This window comes from Natrix helvetica (assembly GCF_964273705.1).
Source record: "Natrix helvetica genome assembly, chromosome: 3".
Taxonomy (NCBI): domain Eukaryota; kingdom Metazoa; phylum Chordata; class Lepidosauria; order Squamata; family Natricidae; genus Natrix; species Natrix helvetica.
Genome location: NC_138549.1, coordinates 46,508,960 through 46,533,020, shown reverse-complemented (window position 1 = coordinate 46,533,020; position 24,061 = coordinate 46,508,960). Strand labels below are relative to the sequence as shown.

Genomic DNA, 24,061 nt, shown 5'->3' with positions numbered 1-24,061 from the left:
GCAGATAAAGGTCCTAGAAGAATAAATGTATATAAGAACAGTTGGAAGCACTGAATATGTTTAGTTGGAAGATTGGAATGGGGGGCATGATAAATCTCTACATAGAGATTGACGAATAGAAGCTGTAAAAGTTCTGTTCAGGGTTTTTCCAAAAACAGTGGTCTTAAATTACAGATTTAATTATAGATTTAATTGCAGATCTAATTGCAGATTTATTTGGACATTGAGAACAAATGTATAACAATGAACTCTATTCAGCAGTGGAAATATATTTCTTTAGAGATGGCAGACTCTTCTTTATTGGAGGCTGGATCTCTTGTCTATCTCAGATATGTACTTCTGCATTGTAGATGTTCTCCAAGGTTCTTCCAGTTCTTCCATTCTAGTATTTTATGCAGTACTCATAGTCTGCCCAGGGTGAAGCCATTAGATTTCAAAATAATTTATGAAATAAGGGTAAAATACCCATCACCTAAATATTTTTATGCTAAACTTCAGACCTTCAGTACTTAAGAATGTTTCTAAAAATTGTCAATTTTTTGAAACACTGTCTCTATTTTAACATTTCAATAAGGACGAGATTGCCTTCCCCTGCTCCTACCTATGTAGACCCATTCTCCCCTCACAATTTTTTATTTCCATTTCTCTTAAATGCCATCTTTTTATAATTGATACCATGTGACATGTTCAAAATGTATATAATATGCCAAATTAGTAGCCTTATTGTACAATAAACAGTTATGATTCTCAGGTAAAGAGAACATAGTGGTTCTTATTCCCTTCAAGAAAATAAAGTATTGTTAAAAAAAGTTACATAAGGAGTTCAAAACTCTGCATGGATAAGGTCCCTGAAAGTAAAGCAGAACAAAACCAAATGTGGCATTGCATCGTGTATTTCTGCGTGTGTTGTGTATATGTATATGTATGCATTGAAAAACCACAGGAGAAGCCAGTAAATGAAAGTTCAAGCTTGAAAATGGTCTTTATCCAGGTAGGGACACCCAAGTGCATTCCCGCAGCGGAATCAATTGGACTGATTATATCATTGCCAGTTCATCGACTTCTCCCCCATTCTTGGTCTGGTGGCCCATAAGAGGCATATTTACCCTGTCCTGGGTTTCTCAGGGCATACATACTGTATATATGAAGCTCGTGTGGAAAGCAGAATTTATACACACAGAGGCAACACATATATATCGTATTTATTCAAGTATAATGGGCACACGTGTATAACACGCACTCCCTAATTTTCGATTAAAAATCGGTATAAAATTTTGTTTCACACCAAGCATTGTAATTGACAAAAAAACATTGTTGAACACATGCGGCCATGACTATTGCCGCCGCTGCTGCCGCCGTTCACAGGACCCGCCTCTCACCCTCTTCCTCCTGCCGACTGGAGGAGGAGGGTGAGAGACGGGTCCTGTGAACGGCGGCGGCGGCGGCAATAGTCGCAACTCGGCGGCGGGCCGCCCCGGCTGGGAGACAAAGGAGGGGAAAGGCGGCAGGCAGCTGAGTTGCGACTATTGAGCACGGCGCGGCGCCGCCTGAGGCCGGGATCGAGGCTGCAATCCAGAAATTTACAATTTACAATTCGCCTGCGCCCTCAATGGACCGGCCGCCACTGCCACCCCACCCCAGCCCTCGTTTATAACGCGCACCCACACTTTGATTTCTTTTTTTGGTAGAAAATTTTGTGCGTTATACTCGAATAAATACGGTACTTTCTCTGATTAGACTCAGATATAACATGCAGGTAGTCCTCAACCTTCAACAGTTCATTTAGTGACCATTTAAAGTTACAACAGCACTGAAAAAAGTGATCTGCCAGCGGGGGGAGAAGGGAAAGCTCAGATCACAAAAATGAATAAGAAAACCACATTGTTATAAACAGACCGAAAGTAGTAATGAAATTATATTTAGATTATATATTGCAATATATAAACTGATTGAAAATATTTTTAGAATTAATATGCTGATTTTATATGATTATGTACTAATGTTTTATACTTAGATGTACTTTATGAGTTTGGAGGGAGGGGGAGCCTGCCACACTTGCAACTGCCAAAATTTGTACACCCTTCCATTTACCCTTTTCCCTATAAATCTTAAAAAAACCAATAAAACTTTTTGGGGAAAAAAAAGTGATTTTTGACCATTTTTCACATTTACAATTTTTGTAGCATCCCCATGGTCACATGATCAAAATTCAAATGCCTGGCAGCTGGTTCATACTTATGGCCATTGCTGTGTCCTAAGGTCATGTGATCACCTTTTGCAACCTTTTGACAAGTATGACAATCAATGAGGAACCCAGATTCACTCAACAACCCTGTTACTAACTTATCAACTGCAGTGAGTCACTTAACAACTGTGGCAAGAATGAGGCAAAACTCACTTAGCAAATGTCTCACTTAACAATAGAAAACTTGGGCTCAATTTTGATTGTAAGTCAAGGACTACTTGTATTGCTTCATTACACAAAAGAAGAAAAATACCCATGCCTCCTATGGCCCTTTTTGATGCACCGTATTTATTCGAGTATAACGCGCACACGTGTATAACGCGTACCCCCTAATTTTCGATTAAAAATCAGTATAAAATTTTGTTTCACACCATTTTTGATTGAATACATGTATAGAATAGAAATTTGGAAAATGTCTAGCTTTTTAAAGCTTAGAAGGAAGATGGGTTATTAAGGAAATAGGTTATTAAGGAAAAAATCCCACTGACAATGTAGTGAAGCAGAGGCACATGGAGAAGAGAAAATATGACATCAGTATAATGGGGGGAAATTATCTTTTACCATAAGTTCTAATAAGTTTTAAGAATCACTGTACCTGCTACTCCCAGTAAAATATCTGCATGCATTTATGCTATAAGTAGAAATTCTGTTGCAATTGCCCCAATTGGTTCACATTTAAGGGAAATAGGACCCGTTCACAGGACCCGCCTCTCACCCTCTTCCTCCTGCCGACTGGAGGAAGAGGGTGAGAGGCGGGTCCTGTGAATGGCGGCAGCAGCGGCGGCAATAGTCGCAACTCAGCTGCCTACCGCCTTTCCCCTCCTTTGTCTCCCAGCCGGGGCGGCCCGCTGCCGAGTTGCGACTATTGCCGCCATCGCTGCCGCCGTTCACAGGACCCGCCTCTCACCCTCTTCGCGGGTCCTGTGAACGGCGGCAGCAGCGGCGGCAATAGTCGCAACTCAGCTGCCTGCCACCTTTCCCCTCCTTTGTCTCCCAGCCGGGGCGGCCCGCCGCCGAGTTGCGACTATTTCCGCCGCCGCTGTCGCCGTTCACAGGACCCGCCTCTCACCCTCTTCGCGGGTCCTGTGAACGGCGGCAGCAGCGGCGGCAATAGTCACAACTCAGCTGCCTGCCGCCTTTCCCCTCCTTTGTCTCCCAGCCGGGGCAGCCCGCCGCCGAGTTGCGACTATTGCCGCCGCTGCTGCCGCCGTTCACAGGACCCACCTCTCACCCTCTTCGCGGGTCCGGTGAACGGCGTCAGCAGCGGCGGCAATAGCTGGGAGACAAAGGAGGGGAAAGGCGGCAGGCAGTTGAGTTGCGACTATTGAGCACGGCGCGCCACCGCCTGAGGCCGGGATCGAGGCTGCAGTCCGGAAATTTACAATTTCCGCCACTGCCACCCCACCCCAGCCCTCGTTTATAACGCGCACCCACACTTTGATTCCTTTTTTTGGTACAAAATTTTGCGTGTTATACTCGAATAAATACGGTAAGGGTAGAAAGTATCAGGAAGTTATGTTTTGCATGATTTCTCTGTGTTTTTCTTTTAAGACAGCAACATACTCCTTTCCATTTCTTTCCCACAGATTTCATCAATTCAACAAAATATATCAATCTATCATCTGTCTGCCTGTCTGTCTCTCTATCAAGAGATATACATATAACCCAGCATTTAAAATTATTAATAGGTGAATTATTTGTTTTGTTAAATATTGGCCACTCTTTCTGAATCTCTCCTATGTTTCCTCTGGAGCTTGTAATTTTAACCTGTAGGATATGTTTTGTGAATGTATTTGAATGACATCCCAGAGGCTATTTATTAAAAGCATGAAATCGTTTTTCTGGATTATTACACCTGTCAGATGCATTCAGCATTTAGTTGTGAAACTGTTCAGAAATGCTGGTTATCAGGAACTTGAGAGAGCAGACTAATCCTCTTAGGTAATCCAAGACATTGTTCTTAAAACTAAAGAGGAATATAACATTCTGTTTAAAAAAAGGCTTCCTGAAAATTCTTTAGTAGCTGGATTAAAGATGAAATCACATTTCAACACCTCCATGCTTTGTTGCAGAATGTCTCTATATCTATAATTTATCCATCTGACGATTTATAAAACGAGGAAATGATTGCTTATCTTGAATCACAACAGAAATTAAGGTCTTAAACTAATGTCTAAATAGCATCTTGTCTTTTCCTCTTTAGTTTTACTTTTTGGGACTTTTAAAATCCACTCAAGCTGTAATCAATATCAACTGGGTTAACACAGAATACTGTTAAAAGGTGGGACTGTATCTGATTATTTTTTCATGCCGCTCATGAGCTCACTACTTCTGCCTTAGATTTGGAAAAAGACTATTAGCTAGAGGAGGAGGGTACTATGATTATGATATAAATATATTTTTAATCTCATCTTTATTACGCTTATAAATAAATCAAGGCAATGAACATACTTAATATTCCTTCCTATTCCTCCTACTTTCCCTACAACAACTCTGTGAATTGAGGGTGAATGACTGGCCCAAAGTCACCCCGCCAATTTTCATGCCTGACGAAATGCTAGAATTCAGAGCTTTCTGTGAAGCCTGAGATACTTATAATGTGGTCATATTATACTTTATTAAGCCTATCAGTGTCAGCATGGTGTATGTTTCTCTTTTTTCAAGAAATTCAGTTTATTTGTTTGGGAGGACAAAAGCTATAAAACCTAAATATTATATATAAATGCGAAAACATTCATGCAGGAATCACGAAATCTCCAGAACTGTAAAGCCTACAAACTTGAAAGTTGGCACATATGTTCCTCTTGGCTCCCTAGGTGCTTGGTAACAAAAGATTTTTCAAAATGACCATCAGAGCATTAGTATTTTGTATATTATTATTAACACGCTCTGATGCTAAGGAGTTAGACGTTCTACTCCCCCTTCCAACCTGAAAACTTGGGTGTGAGTGTGGCTAGCGCGTGACTCATCCGGCCTGCTGGCTGGGAGTTTGGAGAGGAGCCTGAGGGAGAGAAGGTGATAAGATAGGTAGGGCCTCTGTGGGGCAAGCCTGAGGGAGGAAAGAGGATAGAATAGGACTTCTATGGGGCAAGCCTGACGGAGAGAAGGGGATAGGATAGGTGGGGCTCCTGTGGGACAAGCCTGAGGGAGAGAAGGGGAGGGGAGAGGTTGATGGTAACTACTCATTAATTTTCAAGTTGTAAGTGTCGATTTATCAAGCCCGATCACATAGTTTCGTAGCGGAGCACCGGTATTCACCTAGTAGAGATATCATTAGTTGTATACTATGGAACTGACATGTAAAAAAGTACTATGACTAGAAAGTCATTAACAATAAACTTACCTGGCAAAGTTCCAGATGCTATGAAGAAGGTATTGGGAAGTTACCTATTGAACTTCTCTCTGTGGACAATAGAGGGTGGCTTTCTTAATAATGTAGGACTCTCCCATCCTAAGCAGTCTTATGATTGATGTAATCCACTAATGACTGCAGCTGCACAAGTAGACTTTTATAAATATTTCTTCTTTTTAGATTTATTTTCTCCAGAGGAGCTTATAAGAACATCTGTTGACCAAAGAAGATACTGATGCCAAGAGGATCTCTTAGGAAAAGTCATTCTTTTCCAATTCTACTTCTGTTTCCTGTGTTGCTTCTCAGGAAAGTTCAGCTTTCTCTCGGTCCCTTGTTTTATTGTTAAGTCACTTTTCCAGAGAAAGTTACATCCAAAATTCACTGCTGGTTTATTTACTTTGTTATTACTGCTTACTGTGGGTGGATATGTGTGTATGGATATCATTTTACATACATATAAATTAATCCTGGAGCCATCTAATATACTCAGAATGAATTGGATAGTTAGAATTTATTTCTTTCAAGAAAGGGAGTTTCACTACGAGGGAAAGTTATTTACCCTTATGGTAAATTCTAAGATTAGAGGATTTGTATTTTACTTCATGCAAAAAATAATTGAAAAATATAAGACAAAGTTGGGGTTATTTAATATCATCCTGCACTCATAATTTATCTTCACCCTAGGCTTTAGTTTGTGTTACAACATTTTCAAAATGGCAAGTCCCAAACTCATTACCTTTAGGACCTTATACTACTGAACTCCAATTCTGTAAGCCTAACCAATATGTTTGATAGGCAGAGATGGCAGTTCAGCATCAACTAGAGAATCACAGGTCTCCACAGCTGTTAAAATGTACCAGCATTTATTACAAAACCTTGCTCTTTTGTTAATTATAACTTAGTTTTAAAGGTGGCCTAGAAGAAGGGGATTGTGAGAAGGAGAGAGATGAGACATTTATTTTGAGTTCTGATGGTGCTGGAATGGAATACCACCCAAAAAGCAGAATAGAATAAAGACCATCATTTACTTGTCCTATATGCTTAGAATTAGGGAGGCAATAGTATCTTGCAAATTCAAGGTCAAATTTACCTCCCATATGCCCTAGTGAAGGACTATGTACAAGTTATATAAGGTTTCCTACTCTAGCAGGGGCTTAGACTGTGGGGCCTCAAAGCTCCCTTCCAACCCTATGATTTTATAAGTTGTGGGTATGTTTTCTTCTATAGGTAAAATTATTTTTTATAATTAATCCTGGAGAAAAGCCATGATTTAAAAAACGCTCGACAGTTTGGTTCTGTAAAAATGTTACACTTGATTAAGCGTCAATTCTGGTGGCTATCACTTAAAAAGGACATTAGCTGCCCAATTTGTGCTTCTGCCAAGTGGCGACAAGGGAAAACTCTAGGACTCCTCCAATCTGTGGCAGAGCTTAACGTTCCCAGATGCAAATTTCAGGCCATCTGAATCTGCTTTTTCTTGATGTTATGACAGCTAGTGTACCAACATTTCATACCCTGAATTAGTAGACTGTGATGCAGCAGAATTCAGATGGGACAAAAGTCTTATTTTATTATGTAATTTTACTTCACTTATGCAATGTTATAATCATGTAAATAGCATGAAATGACATACATGCTATAATTTGGATAAGGAAATCATTATATATAGTGTAAAAGATTTATGATTTGTGTAATGACATTGCTGTGAATGATACAATCTTTGTTTGAACAGAAAATCAGGAATTACAGACATCTTCTCCCCACTTACTGATTTATTAAATCAAGATTTATCTGTATCTGACACCAATAAGCCAATAAAATATTGCCTGAACTGGTATTAATTTTTCCTGCACATGGCCTTAATTTCGTGAAAACCATTTTAGAGGACAATTTTCCCATCTTTTTAGATTCAAGTCTTATACTAGCATGAAATGAAAATTCTAGATTTGGGAATGAGAATTGAGTCAGTAGATTAAGTTCTTAAGCGATTAAGTGATTTTGTGGCATTTTAACATGCAGATTTGCCTAGCAAAGATATTAAGGGGCTTTTTTGTATGTGTAAAAGGGAGAATTCTTATTCCTCATCAATGCTCTGTCATACCCGGTTGGCTATCAGTTTCTGTACCAAATGCACTTTATAAATAAAATGGAATATATGACTTCAGTTTTCAGATACTTCATTGAAATATTAAAATATTATTTATATGATAGAACTTTCAACATACAAAACTCCCTCAAGGGGGCTTGCAGAATAAATAAAATAAAACAAACATTAAGCATCAAAATTAAACATCACAAAATAACAGTTATGATAAAAAATATGTATTATATCTCCTAATATACTTAAAATCTGAATCTATTACACTCATAAAAAAGCACAAGACATCTGTAGAAATAAGTGAAACTTCAGGACAGTGCTGTGACTTTAAAGTAGTATTCCAAAGAGAAAAGTAAACTTGAAATATTCAGTTTCCCCTGATAAATAATTTATTTTGTCAATATGCCTATTATGAAGTGACAATTCTTTGTCTTCACTGCAATTCACGCCTTGAGAAAGAAAACAAACAGAAATGATAATGATCCTTTGGAAAAGATTTGTGAAGTAAGACTGGACAACCAGTCAGTCACATGAAAAACTCATAAAATAAGTGAGTCTGTCTGCTTAATGATATACAATATCACTTAGAATAATTTCCTCTTTTTTCCACAGCTGAATAGCTACACAGCTGGCTGTCTCATGTTGCTCTTGTAAATGTAGCTACATGATTGCAGTGTGTAGGGGTTGAAACTGCTACGCTATGCAGTGGGAACGCTTCTCTTTTATTTTCCCAAGGAAACTTTAACTGATCCAGCCAGTTCTCTTTATTATTTATAAACAACAACAAAATATGTTTTTATGTTTCACTTAATATTCTTCTAAGTTACAGAATTATGCGGAGATATTTTGGAAACTTCTTAATTGAAAAGTATAATTGGCTTGATGATGGTCAAAGCACTGTGTGATATCTTCCTGACAATGGCATCAGGTGTAAATACAGGTGAAACTCGAAAAATTAGAATATCGTGCAAAAGTTCATTTATTTCAGTAATAAATCTCCTTGGTTCTTGCTCCTTGGTCCAAAGTCCTCTTTTCTGATGAGAGCAACTTTTGCCAAAAGCACCAAAAACTGGTTCAATGACTGTGGGATTACTGTGCTGGATTGGCCTCTCCATTCTTCCTCCATACTCTGGGTCTTTGGTTTCCAAATGAGATGCAAAAGTTGCTCTCATCAGAAAAGACGACTTTGGACCACTGCTTCATTAAGACCAGGGTCAACGCAGCCGTCTACCAGGAGATTTTGGAGCACTTCATGCTTCCTTCTGCAGACGAGATTTCTGGGGATGCTGACTTCATTTTCCAGCTGTCCACACTGCCAAAAGCACCAAAACCTGGTTCAATGACCGTGGGGTTACTGTGCTTGATTGGCCAGCAAACTTGCCTGACCTGAACCCCATAGAGAATCTATGGGGCATTGCCAAGAGAAAGATGAGAAACCTGAGACCGAACAATGCAGAAGAGCTGAAGGCCGCTATTGAAGCATCCTGGTCTTCCGTAACACCTCAGCAGTGCCACAGGCTGATAGCTTCCATGCCATGCCGCATTGAGGCAGTAATTGCTGCAAAAGGGGCCCAAACCAAGTACTGGGTACATATGCATGCTTAGGCTTTTCAGAGGTCCGATATTGTTCTATGTACAATCCTTGTTTGATTGATTGCATGTAATATTCTAATTTTCTGAGATGGTGGATTTGGGGTTTTCATGAGCTGTACGTCATAATCATCACAATTATGTCAAATCATGGCTTGAACTATCTTGCTTTGCATGTAATGAGTCATCTCATATATTAGTTTCACCTTTTAAGTTGCATTACTGAAATAAATGAACTTTTTCACAATATTCTAATTTTTCAAGTTTCACCTGTATATGCATTCCCTTTCTAAGAGTATCTGTGTATACCTCATGCTTTTTCAACGATTTTCCACAAAGAAGATATAAAAATATTTTTATTTTTATCTTTGTGTCATCAAATATACAAACAGGATGCAAATTTGATAAATAAATTGGCTTATATACATTAAAGTTAGCATCAAATACACTATTTTCAAACTAACCCATAGTAACAACAAACGTAATCTCATTTGATAAGAAACAAAAACAAAAGTTGAATTCTTTGGTTGTATATAGAAAGATGTAATGAGAAATAGGAATGTAGGGGACCAAGTTCATAAACCAAGATATAGGAGACACAGATTTATTGTTATTGTACACACACAAAAAAACACACTTCTGACAACACTGTAGTTTTGGTTGGCCCCAAATCACATAGTAATTGAAAGTGGACCTAAATCTTTATTCATACACACACACACACACACACACAAACCATATATTCTGTATCTATAGCATATTTACAACATATCTTAAATTTGCAAAGCATTATTAACCACAAATTGTAGGAAGTTGCTGTTTCTCTAGCCACCAAGTGGCTAAATGGTAACAGGAGAAACCTGAGTTTTCTGATGATAGTTTTCTGAGTTTGGTCATAATATTCATCAAAAAGCACAATAAAGTTAGCAGGAGACAAAGCCAGTATCCAATCAAAAGAAATCTTTAGGAATCCTCTAAAACTAGCAAGAGTTTTAGGTGAAGTTGATTTAATCTGGCAGCTTTAATTAACAAATTGATATTTTAATCTAAAATTATGAATGACATACAGATTTCTAGATAGAAATAATTTGAAATTTAAAAAATATGAAGGACACCCAGAAGAAAGTGATAGGTAAATGTCACTGAACAAAGTCTCACTTTAATTATGCCCTCTCAAGGGGCCTCTTTCAAAACTGACAGGCTTGTTGCCAAGAAGCATGGAAACAATTTTAATTTAAAAAAAAAATCTTCTAGAGAGAAGCTTTATGTCTATCAGTGAAACTTATCCTTTTGTGTGGATACCAATAGTTACTCAGACAGCTGCTAGACAGCTGGAAGTTCTATTCCTGGCTGTAGCATAGTTGCTTTTTTTTTTTAAAGCTAACTTGATAATCAAATAGTTGTTTAACTCTTGGAAACTCTTATTTCTGGGGTTACAGAGACAGTGTGTTATACTTACCCTGTTCTCCTTTGTTCATCCTAATGCCACAAATGGAATGTTGGTTGGAAATATTCTGAAGCTTATGTATGCTGAAACATTGAAAAGATTCTTTTAAAATCCCACACAGTATCCAATTTTATACGGTAATCCATCTGTTGCATTTGCTTTCAGAAAATCAGTAACTTCTTTGTGAACAATTAAAAGTGTACTGGACTAGTTATTAACATTACAATTTAAAATGCAGCAAAATGTGGCATTTGCCCTAATTAGAAAATGTATTTTAAAAGTGTCCTATTTTGCTCATCTAATTTAATATATTGATTTTTTTAAATCCCATTTTACAACCCTGTAATCCCTTAATTCGGGGTAGAATCGGGGTGACTGAATGGAACTGAGCATTTACTGGCCGGATGTCCTTCCTGGTGCCATGTGGAGCTCACAGCAGATATTTTTTCTTTGCGCCCTAGGAGTGAAATATCTGCCACTACCTAGGATTGAACTCTCAACCTTCCAAGTAGGAAGTAAGCATCTTCACCACTAGGACACCACACCACTCTAGTTTAATATAGTGATGAGTTATCCTATGATTATCCAAACTACTTGAAGGAAAATCAAGTAAATAGAACCTTAATGCATTAATGATTTTATCAGTGCTGTTAGTGAAGATAGGTTCAAATCTTACTGAACATGCAAAATCAACAGATTTATATGGAAAGTTAGTACTACAAATATGATTATTTTTTGTAACAGTCAAGGTTTATTTTGCTTTGATTTTGAAATACTATTGTAAATCAAACATTGCAAAATAGTGGAATATAATTGTCAACATCATAAGGTCAATAGTCTTGTCTCTTAAATATCATAATGCAGTCAGAAGTTGGTTCCTGAAACAAAAATCAAACATCAAGTGATTCGGGATAAAACAGGACTTTGGACCTCTTTCAAGGCAATCTGTGCCTTCTAATTTGGGGTAAATCCTTGATAATTCTGATTCCATGTAAAGGAAACTAAAATGTTTTAATACCTTCTATCAAAAGAAACAATAAAGTGTTTGGAAATGCCTTTTTTTTAAAAGAAAGAGAACAAATAAGGAACTGCAGAAATTAGAAATTGTAAAACTAGAATTCAAGATGACTAAATGCTACTAAGTAGCAGTAAAGAGAACAAACAAGAAAGGTAAAATACCCATTGTGTTAATTTTATTTTGTTTTTAATTTAAGAATCCTTCTTGACAGTTCACCAATCCTTCCAATGACTGAGGCATAAATAGTTTTGCAGATCAGCCAGCAGAAATTCAAAAAGGTTTTGTCAATTTCCTTGTCTTTTCCATTAGGAGTGACATTCTATAGAACAGTGATGCGTACCTATGGCACACGTGCCACCTGTCAGCTGGCCAGCGCGCATGCTATCAGAAAGGAAACCACTGCATCCCACAGAACCCCTTCCATCCTTTCTGCAGCCGCAGCCCCCCTCCAGCCCCACAGTGCCGATACACAGTGCCCACGCAGGCCCCATCTGGATGGGTAGTGAAGGATACTGTTGGGGTGGCAGAGCCTGCAGAGCTCTGATGCTGATGGGTGAGAAGGTGGCGGCATGAATCACAGCTATGGCCACGGCAACCGGTGGTGGAATGGGAATAGCGGTAGGTGTCATGCTGGGGAAGGGGCTGCTCCAGCCGCCACTCTATGCCTCCAGCATCAGGGCTCTGCAAGCTGGATGATGAATGGACCAGGTGGGGGTGCTGCCATGCCATGGCCCCTATGTACTCTGTCCCTGCCATCCTACATTGTCAAGCTCCATCTCCGCCCCATGCCTTTCCTGGTCCATTCAGTGGCAGCGTTGTACAACCTCATCTACAGCTTGGCAAAATGGGGAAGAGGCTGCTCTGGCCACCACTGCTGCCACCGCTCCACAGTGCCAGCATCAGGGCTTTGCAGGCCAGATGATGAAGGGACCGGGCAAGGCAGGAGGTGTGGCAAGGTGGCACCATGTGGCGGCACCTGCACGCTTCGCCCTGCTGTCCTATGTTGTCCTCCAGTTCTGCCCCCACCTTATCAACAGTTGGGTGAGATGGGAAATGGGCTTCTCTGCCTGTTCAATGACCCAGCTGCTCTCCTCTTCCCTTTCACTCTCCTCCCAAACCATGCTACAGAGGAGGGCGGGTGAGGCTTGGTTGCCTTACTTGATCCCTTTCCACTGTTTCGGAGTCAGGAGAGTGACTGTGAAAGGCCTCCACTGCTGCTACACATCAGCTTTGTCCACCACTGGAGGAGCTTTCTTCTCTTCACCCCACTCCACAGATCACCTGCCCGACGGTGGCTGCCACCTCCTCCACCTGCCACTTCGGTCCTGCGTGACCACCTCACACTGCCTAGTCCCTGTTCTCCATTTCAAAGGCAGCAACTCTGGAGGCCTGCAGCTCTGCCTGCCGTGTTTCAATAGATGCTGGCCTTGCTTTGAGACAGGCCTGTTTCAGCATCTGGGGGTTTTGCCTTGCCACTTGCTTTCCAACTCCTTTGTCTTTTCTGCCGCCACGGAGCTATAGAGCTTGGAGCAACACCACCCAGCTCCCCTCGCTTCCCCAAAGCATTCCTTCGCTAACCTCCTTTCCAGCTCTGTTGCGTTTCTTTGCCGCTGCATGCAGGGCAACAAAAGAAATTTGTGGGACTAAAAAAATAAAGTTCAATCAGACCTTCCAACTTCCCATGAAAAGATCTCAAGGGCATCCTCCCCCCGTGGTCTATCCATATATAACCACTGGGAAGTCCTGAGATGTTTGGGCTGGTGAAATTCCACACTCAGGGCAAATAGCTTGAAGATGACAATGCACTGGCATGAACCAGATTCCAAGATACTCTGCTCTTTCTCAGATGACAATTCCCCCCTCCCAATTTCCTATCACAAAGGTATACATATATTGCCCATTTGTTTCCCTCCTCCCTTCCTCAATTGATGACAGAATGCTGGCAAGGCACCAAACAAAAGCTGGTGGATCTGACACCACATCTGATCTCAGATAGAGTGACGTCCCAAAGGGCAAGCACCATGCCAGAATATGCTTTCTGGACCCCATCAGTCTATAGCTAATGGGACCCCGGAGCATGCCCCTCCTGGGTAGGACAAATCAAGATATTTGGACAGCAACAGTCCTGTGGTCCCAAGCCATAAAAGGCTTTAAAGGTAACCTTGCATTGCACTGGAAGGCACCAATGTATCTTGAATTGCACTGGAAGGACATTGTAAACCAACATAGCTCATGCAACAGTGGTATCACATGTGATTGTGCTAATTAACCCAGCGCCATTAACTGTCTGCCAGATATATATTCGGCTCTAGTATATTTGTAAATACAACTTTCAAGATCATTTCATACTTTAAAAATGCCTTTACTCTAATTTCTAACATGTGAACCGTCCACTATAGGCAGGAAAGACTATGGTGTTTGAGATTTTCAGGGCTAAGAAGGATTGTTCCTGTGCACTGATATGCCTGTATTGCTATTGTTATAGCTATTGATTATAAAAATAGCATATCACATATTCTATTATTTATTTTGTACAAATGATCTCCCGCTAGTTTCCTGTATAATTACTGTCTGTGGGAATTTAATAATATTTGATTTTTTTTTAAAGCTAATGTTATGAATTAGTTACTTAAAACAATAGCAACAACATAACTTGAAGCAATTGTTTATATCTGCAGATTTTATACAGCTTAGTTTTCCTTTAGGAAAGATTGAACCCATCTTTTCCCAGCTGAAACCCTAACATTTGTTTTTGCTAGAAAGAGAAGAGCAAAAACCACATGTTCACATTCTAATTTGCAGGATTATTTTTATGTGCAAAAGTATTTGTGCAAGAAATATGAGCAAATATTATAGTAGAAAATTGAAAGATGCAGATACTATAATAATGTGAAGTAATTAGTTAATACAGAATAAACTTTAAAAAGTAGTATAATAGCCTTGATTATGCGATGTTAAGAATTTAGGATTTTCCTGGATTATACAGACTTTATTTTTACTCCTTCATTGGCTAGACAGTGAACTTGGCTTGACATAACAGAATGTCTAACCATCCAAAAATATTTTATACACATCATATTGAGGGATGAAAGCCAGTTTGATGTAGTAGTAAAGACACCAGCCCAGAAACCAAATTCTAGTCTTTCTTGAAAGTTTATGCACCAGAGACAACTTCCTTGTTTGTCCAACCACACTTGGCCAATAAAGAATATTCCATTCCATTCTCCCAGCCTGCTGTGATGTTAGGCCAATCATTCTATCTCAGATCTGGGAAGGAGGCAATGGCAAACTTTTTCCAAAAACTTTGTCAAACAAATCACAGGGACTGGTCCATATAGCCACCAGGAGTCAAAGACTGTTTTGAAGCCTAAATAAATGCTAATACTTCTTTTTTCTTTTAAATAATTTCATGAAAATCTTGGAGAACAGGAGCCAAGGGATTTTTCCTTTTCTAGTACCATCCCAGAAATCAGTGGTGTGCTTTTTTAAATTCCTCCAGAGCAGGGGTGTCAAACTCGTGTCATCAGGTGACGTATCATGATTTTTTCCCCTTCACTAAAATGGGGTGGGCGTGGCCAGCATCTGGCCTGCAGGCTGTGAGTTTGACACCCCTGCTCCAGAGGAAGCCTTGCAAATTGGTGACAAGGCTAATGATAAACATTGCAACATGGGAAAGGAATGAGTCCTAAAATTATGATACTTGATTGCACTGTTTAAGTATCTATTTTCCATGAATGTAGTATAATTTGCTTTGTGAGCTGCAGAGATTTTTTTCCCCCACCATAACATATATTGCAGATGTTCTGGAGGATAGTATGGTAAGACGCTTAACTCTGAATGCAAGCTGAAATGGACTTCATCTGTATAGATAAAAGAATGTCTACTAACATAAGAGAACTTACTGGCCCATACATCCACACTTTTCTCCTACAGAGTTCTGAACAACATTTGCAAAATCTTCTCTGGAGATTACACCAATTCTCTGAAGCAACCCAGGTGAATTGGAATAGATACAGAGGTGGGTTTCTGCTGGTTCGCTCTGGATCGGGCCAACAGATAGTGGCGGCAGCAGGAGGCTCCGCCCACCCACCCAGATGCTTCTGCGTACAAGCGCATGAGCGGACCAGTAGTAAAATAAATTGAAACCCACCATTGTATAGATAGACTTGAACAATCCAAGAAATAAACTATTAAATAATACTTAATGTATTGAAATAGCTGTACTGACAGAACTACACAAGTCTTTCTGGACTGAGATTGATCAGGGAGTGGTGGGACATATACATGCAACCCCATTATATTATTTAAATGTGAGGAGTATTCATTCACTTTACATGTCATTTTGCAGCTATTTTGATTTTCTTTACTGTAGTTAGGCAGATGGGCAACTAAAGTACACCTAGGAGTTAATTTATCAATAATATTGATAATCATAGCTCGCAAACAATCAGATTTAACATTTTAAAAAATCCTGTCCTAACTTAAACAAAAAATACACATGAAAATAATAAAACAGACAAGTTAAAATGTAAAACTAAAACTGCATATAAAATAGCTTTCTGAATTATCATTCATGAAATGGCTTTCTTTGGAAAGGACTCCCAGATCTGGTTCTCTAAAATGTAGTCTCAACCTAAGTGAGATTTTTTGAAGATGATTCCTTTGAAGATGTTACTAACCAGTAGATCTGAATGGGAGAACGGGGTGTGGCCTGAACCTAAACCTGTGGTGGCAAACCTGTGGCATGCGTGCCACAGGTAGCACATGGAGCCCTCTTTGCGGGCCTGTGAGCCGTTGCCCCAGCCAGCTCTACTGCACATGTGCGCTCCTCCCGCCGACCAGCTGATTTTTGGGTCTCTGCCATGCAGGGGCAGGGGCACATGCAGGAGACCCGTGCACATGTGCAGGGGGGTTATGCATCCATGGGTGGGGGGAGCAGAGGGAGAACGGTACATCCCCCCATACCCCTTTTTTGGTCCCAGGAGGCTTCAGGGAGGCCTGCTAAGGCCAAAATAGGGCATGGAGGTATCCCACGCATATGCGCGTAGGGGCAGGCGAAGCGCAGGAGGGTCACGTGTGCATGTGCAGTGGGGCAGGGGGTGTCACATGCATATTGCATTATGGGTGTGGGGGCGCACTGTCACGCGCTTTCGGCATGTGACAACAAAAAGGTTAGCCATCACTGACCTAAACCATTCTTGCCCTTAATTATCAGCAGCAATTTAAATTGGAATGAAACAACTAGGAAGCCATGCAGGTGTTGAAACAAGGTTGAATTTCCTGTATACAGCCAGGCTGAGCCAGATATTTAATTTTCTAAAGGTGTTCAAAGGCAGCCCTCTATAATGGACATTATAACAGGCTACATGTGTTAAAAGAAGTCATATATTACCCTGGCCATATTAGTAGGCAGAGTTATCCTGCCTTGCACCATTGCACAAAAGTGAGTTTGACCATAGCCAAGTTCTAAACAAGTAGATTCAAGAACTCCCAAATTCTACACCTTCATTTTCAATAATATCTCATCTAAGTGATACAGTAGGACTTTGGGTGCCTACTGTAATCCATTCCAGGACTGGCACCCGATTTGGTCATGACCAGAAGCAAGACAAACTGCGCATGTGAACGCACACAAAAAATGGTATGGCAGGGGAAATCACCGCAGCAGGGGAAATCGCCAGGGCTGTGTTTATTCGGCATCCAAGGATGTGTTCGTAACATGAGTGAAGCAATTAGCAGATTTTTCGGTCGGCACCCAAATTTTCGTTGTCTGAGCCGTTCGGGACCCAAGGTCCCACTGTACCTTGATTTTAGGTCAGTACTATTGGATAATTGTACTTCTGATTAGTCAAGATTCAGTTTCATGTTGCTGTTCAGACTAAAACCACCGTCATTTTCTAGCAACAGTTTAAATCCAGAACAGTCTCCTTGAATGGGATGGAAAGTAGAGCTTGGCAAGTAGCATTCATGATTTGAAGTGCTTAATTCTGAAACCCTGAATCGTTTTCCCCACTCCATGTGGCGCGTGTGTTCAGTGTGTTCAAGATGCATGTTAAAACACAGGACTTTTTCAGTGGTGGCATCTAACTTTGGAACTTTTTGATAATGCTTGTTGGATCTTGTATGTGTGTTTCTTTTTGGCAGAGTTGAAGACTTTTACATGTTCCCGGAACTTTTAGAGACTTTAGCGTTGTGTGTTCACTTAGCTATCCATGGCATATTTTGAAAGCCAGGCTGGTCCTTTAAGCAAAATGGTTTTTATTCCAATTTTAAACAATAGTTAACTTATCCAAGAACTTTCAGGGTGATCAGGGTAAAAATTCAATATTAAAAGAATGTTCTCCTTGAAGATAATAATCTTTCTTTTTACTGCTGAAAATAATAAGTAAGAACTGTATCTCCAGAATTACTTTAGGCTCACACAGCTGTTCTTTAAGGAGGCCAGCACATGTAGCCATTTCTTTTAAAGATGTGCTTTTGGCAAAATTCCACAAACCAAATAAAACTGGTGTTTTGTAATGGTTGTATATATAAAGATTTAAGACAAGTTAAAGACAATGATTTTTTAAAGTTATGCCAGAAATATGTTAAAATATTTTTTTCAAAATATGTATTTCATTTATTATAATCATCATCAGTGTTACATATTCAGTATAGTTATTATCATCTAAATACCAGTCCTTTAAAATTAGCATTCTAAGTGGGTTCATAGACTCAGTTGTGTAAACAAATTACTCACTTTTTCAAAACTGGTAATAAATTTAATGTAACCTATTTCTGTGAGAGTGTAAGCCTAAATATTTGAATGTATTAATCATAAAATGAAGTTTTTCAAGCAATAAGTTTCTCAACACATCTGTCTTAATCACAATCTTGTCTATACAAGTCAAGAGTTGTGTAAATTTAGCAGATGATGGTAAACTGTATCAGCAGTTGTATCACAAAATTAGCTTAATTTGAGAAGATTTTTTTTTAAATGTCAACTGTCTTCATTGCTAGCAATTTGGCTGAATTTATATTGTCCTGTTTGCATTATTTTACTGCCACAGCTAGAAAACAGTTTAGGTCTATTGATTTCAGCTTTATGGAACATAAAAAAATTTAATGTCTCTTTAAAGAAATATACGTTACTTCTTTTTTTCAATTTAAGAGCTGTTGTAGTAAATTATTTACCACTTTTTTAGCATTGCAATAAAATGTATTTTTTGAATCTCCTTCAATTATGTTCATTATCTCAATGGTTTTTTTTAAATTTCTACTACAATTTGCTAACATTGTTATTACAACCACTTATTGCATTTATAGTGCTTAGGGGCAGGTGATGATATTTAAAAACAGATAAAAGGCAACATAATTATTGCATGTGCATTCATCCAGCCATCAAGCTTGTGAATGTTTTACACTCTTCCCTTTATTTCTATCTCGCCAGATTCAATCAATGTTATCCCCACAAGAATCTTCTGATGTTGGTCCAAAGTCACTAAATGGCAAAGTGGGGGGGCTATATCTAAATATACTAAATATATGTTACACTGCCTGTAAAATTAGACACTCGGCCTTTTCCACAATTGTAACATTCTTACTTTTTTTTGCTATCTGTTTAACGTGTTATTTTGAACTCTGGTCTATAACTGTAATAAGCACTATTTTATCTCTCATTCCCCCCCCCCCCCATTTAATTACTCCTGTTTTGTATAACCACTATGTATTGATCTTCAGAGGCACTTCAAAAAGGGATTACAGATATTGGGGAATGGTCAGGATGATACAATACAAGGCTGTCTTTTAAATCCAAATGATTTGTGAGATAAGTACTATGAATTGTGGCCAGAAAAGAGCTGATGATCAATGCCATTTTTGTAAGATAGGTGCAGTGTTCCCTTTATGTAACAGTATGCTTCAGTTCATACTGGTTGACCATGGTTGAGGGTTTAAAATACAAACAAGAATTCTTGTTTTAAAGGTATACATGTCTTTAGACAACATACCTAAGTTGCACATTGCTGGCATCATTTGGGATTCCCATAATTTTTTTAAAAAAAACTCATGACGTTCTTTGTGTGCTTCTTTACATAGGGAAACAGAAACAGCTGGAGGCAGAACAGCAAGAGATGTACGTGGAAGCTGACCACAGCCTTCACTTATCCACAAGCCGGTCAGCTCAGCCCCCAGCTGAGAAGCCCGGCGAGAGAAGAATGGCTGAAATGAGAAAGCTCTATGGCAAAGGTGCCAACAAAATACAAGCAATGGAGACCACCATGCAACTCAACTTTGATAGGAATTGTGATACAAAACAACCCAAGTACTGGCCAATTATTTCTCTGAAACTCTGAGTATGCACCTCTTTTATTTTTGGGAGATTCAAAGTTGTATATCCTGATGTTCAATCAAGTAGAAGGATTAAGGGAATGAATCAAGAGTCAGCAAAAGACCTTTTTAATTTTCCTTTCCCCTTTCCAGCACAACTTTGAATTTGTCTGCCAATTTCCAGAGTCTATTCCAACTCAACAGGAAAAGCTGAATCAGTCATTTGTACAAGGGATAAGGGAAATTCCCTTTTAAAGGGTATTTCAACTAATTTAATCTTGGCATGCGTTAGCCTTGCAGGAAATGAAGTAACATTTATTTTTGTTCAATTGGGCTAGGGAAAATGCTAAAAACTCAAAATTCAAAGCATTTTTTAAAATACTTTTTAGTGCTACACAGGTTTTGCTGTAGGATTTTAAATGCAGCTATTTTTTGCAACCATTTATTTTCTTGGAGGGACCTATATTAATTGGATAAAATATCTTAAATTACTGTAATTTTGCTTTTAGAGATTGGGTTGAGCTTTATGTGGAGAAAGTTTCTCTTCCAAAATGAAAAGTTCAGCTCTAGGGTTTCAAGTGAGAAGCAAGCATTGTCTGCTTTCATAGAAGTAACAGAACAAAAAAACCCAATCAGATTAAAATACGTATTTTTATTTATTTTGAAGTTGTATTTAACCGATCAAGAAGAAAAATAAACTAGACATGGGGATGGGATGGAGAAGGAAAGAGATTATATGTGTGTGCATGTGATTCTCATCATGACTATAGTGGAACAAAGTTTTAATTCCAATCAAGCCACGTTATTTCCACTCCATGGCTACTGATTTTTCTCTCTTGTCTTACTTAGGTATAGCAACTCAAAATCCATTTTTAAAAGGTGGTTCAAAACTAACATTCCTGTTAACTGAGAGACAGCCATACATATGCATAAATAAATGTACTGGCTGGTATTTCTGTCTCATGTGAATATATGTTAGAAGTTCTATGGTTTTCAGACATTTCCTTTGGATAATCCTTTTCCTCAACCAGTACCTCCATAGACACACTATGCTAGATCTGATTAATTGAAATAAGATATTTCCATTCAAATTCTCCTAATTGGTACAACCTCTCCATTCAATGATCTTCCTTAAAATGCATATTTATTTCCTTGCAAAATTAGCAGCTATATTAATAAAGAGCTTATATTTTATCTTATCCATTTCTACATTCAGAATAGAAATTCTATACGTAGGGCATTTTGAGAACATGTGCCATGATCTCTTTTCCAAGTTTAAGTTTATTTTGGGAAACATTTATTTTGTGAAAAAGAAATCAGTTTTATTCAAAATTTACTTACACAGATGGCCTTTGCTGTTCATGTGCATTTTTCTCTGCAAGTGTTTCTATCATACTTAATTATTCTAAATTGACAAGGACATTGCTCAATTATTTCAACTATTTTGAAAAGGGCTATTGTTTCACAGGTATTTACAGGTAAAATATTTTTTTCTTTTTTCTTTTAATAATAAGGACTTGAAGCTTACAAAAGACAGTTCGTGGGATGGCCTCTTGTAAGTGATATCTCTCCATCCCAGACACTCCTGTTAGAGTAGGTATGTAATTAAATGCGGTCCAGGAGGTATGCCTAATCTGTTGGAAGGCCTGCTCTCTGCAAAGATTGCCCTCAATGGGCTTCTGAAAGACAGTAAAAACTTGGCTTTTTGCTTGGATCTTAGGACCAGTATGATTGGAATTCCCATCTGGAATGTGAGCTGTTGGTTACTTAATTGGTTCTTAATTGAAATTGTTTAACTTATTTTGTTTGTATATCACTCAGAGTCTCTGTGTTTGAATTGGACAGCCGTATGGATTATTTTAATAAACCAATAAAGATTTCTATACAATTGTTTGGATGAATTGTTGTACAGCAATTTGCACAATAAAATATGCATTTGGAAATACCATTAGAATAATTGCTATTGTAAGGTTCTCAGAAAGCCTTGTTCTGTTATTTGATAAAAAATTAAAACGGTGTCTGCTTTAAAAAAATAAAAGCCACTTTCCTTTTTTTGTTCACTGAGGGTGCTGTCAAATCTATTGAATTATTTTCAAAAAGTATGCTCTTTAACACTACATAATGATTTATTGTAGCTTGCTTTTTAAACAGGTCTGTTAAATAATCTTTCTTGAAAGGGCTGCAGTTAAAGTATGATTGTATTAAAATATATTTTTAAACTCACAGTTTATTTGAAAATATTCAGAGTTTTAAAGCCAAAGTAAGCATTTTTTCAGACTATAAAATTTTATTAAAACACTTTATATTTTATCAGTTACTCTATTACGTCTTTCACTCCTGTGCATCTGATGAAGAAAGTAAAGAAAATTGCAATCCTATGTCTCTTCAATCAGAAATTAATAATTAAGAAATTTAGATTGTGAGTATAGATGCAGTCCAACTCATACTTATGCCCATTGCAAAAATATTTGGGGAGAAGATGAGAGAGAAGTGCAAGTATATTGAAAATCAAATTAAAATCAATGAAGACCAATTTCTTATTTACATTATGATTTAGCCTATTTGGCAGATATAAATTAGGGGCTTGGCTTCACATATAGTAAATTGTCATTTTCTGCTTAGTTGTTTGCATGAAGCATAGTACTTTATACTCAGCTTGTTGTCTATTCAGTTAACCAACAAAGTGTGCGTTAAGACGGTGAGTGAACATTGTTGTAATTCATGGCTGAGTTTTTGCCACACTCGACTTCAGCTCAAACCTTCTTCACAGTTTAACGTGATACAAAAACAATATAATTTGCTAGTGGATACTACAAAATTGGCACTCAGTCAATCAAACATACTGTAACTGCATTTGTCAATTGCTTTCCTATTTTATAGGCATAAGAATGAATACGGAGAATAAAGGAGATGTAGAAACTCAAACCTGAATATTTAAATTCAGATAATCACACTGACTGGACAATATAATACACAATAGTTTCACATAATGACCTGCCAGAATCAATAATTGTACCTGAGTGAGCAATTTTTCATTTTCCATGCTCCAGCTGATCAGCACATGTAGTACTTGCCAATTGTTACATAGGAGTGTGTAATATGGAATGTGGGGTTAGAATTGCAGAACTTGCTCAGTGGGACCAAGTGGCAGAAGGCAACTTCCAATCATTCTTTGTGGGCAGAAAACCACCTCAACAAAAGCAGGACAAACTGCACAGCACATCAGCTTCTCCCTCAGCCATCACTTTGCTTCTACTGCCTTGTGACTTAATCTGATGCCTGAAAGAAAGATGACCCATATCTTGTCAGCTGAAATATAGAGTCAGTCCCTAAGGCATTGTTTTCAAGAGAGTGGCACTCTGCTGCAAACCTGGTCAAAGATCTTTTACCAGCAAAAGATTGAGAAAAGTCACTGGGTGAAACAGCCAGCCTTTTCAAATCAGCAATGAACTGGCTTAAGAGACACGGTATGGCCAAGGCAGCCTTGGATCAACTGAAGCACTCCTAGCTACAGTAACAGGGATAGAATCAAGATCATGTGAAGTGTTAGAACCACTTTACAATGCTTTGGTAAGACCACACTTGGAATATTGCATCCAGGTTTGGGTCACCACAATACAAAAAAAAAAAAAGAGAGAGACATTGAGACTCTAGAAAAGAGTACAGAGAAGAGCAACATTTGAGGCTCATTTGTGAATCAGTGGACATAGTCGGACTTCCTCCTTCAGGATGGTGTTCTTCATAGGCATTTATAGACAACAAGGCCCCAAAGTAATTAAAATGAATGTGGATGATACTATCTTAGAAAAGTGGTTGTACTCTTTAAATGAGTCATGATTTCCCTTTTAGTAACTCTAGATTCACACTATAGCCCTCAGCAATTACATTATGTTGCTATCTCTATCCAAATGTTACTCACCGTCAAATTCCAAAAATATTTATGCTACAGACAGGTTCAGTTCTCTCTTCAAAGAATGAAAAGGCTGTGGCGATGGGAAGACCAT

At 38.6% G+C, this 24,061-nt stretch overlaps 1 protein-coding gene across 1 annotated transcript in view; it reads left to right on the top strand.

Annotated features, from left to right (window-relative positions):
• GEMIN8 (gem nuclear organelle associated protein 8) overlaps positions 1-22,117 on the top strand; it is a 52,774-nt gene extending 30,657 nt beyond the window's left edge. The window contains exon 4 of the mRNA XM_081946834.1: positions 19,827-22,117. Within this exon, the coding sequence (XP_081802960.1) occupies positions 19,827-20,083 (257 nt within the window). The 3' untranslated portion in view covers positions 20,084-22,117. The remainder of the gene's footprint in view (positions 1-19,826) is intronic.
• Positions 22,118-24,061: the final 1,944 nt, after the last annotated feature.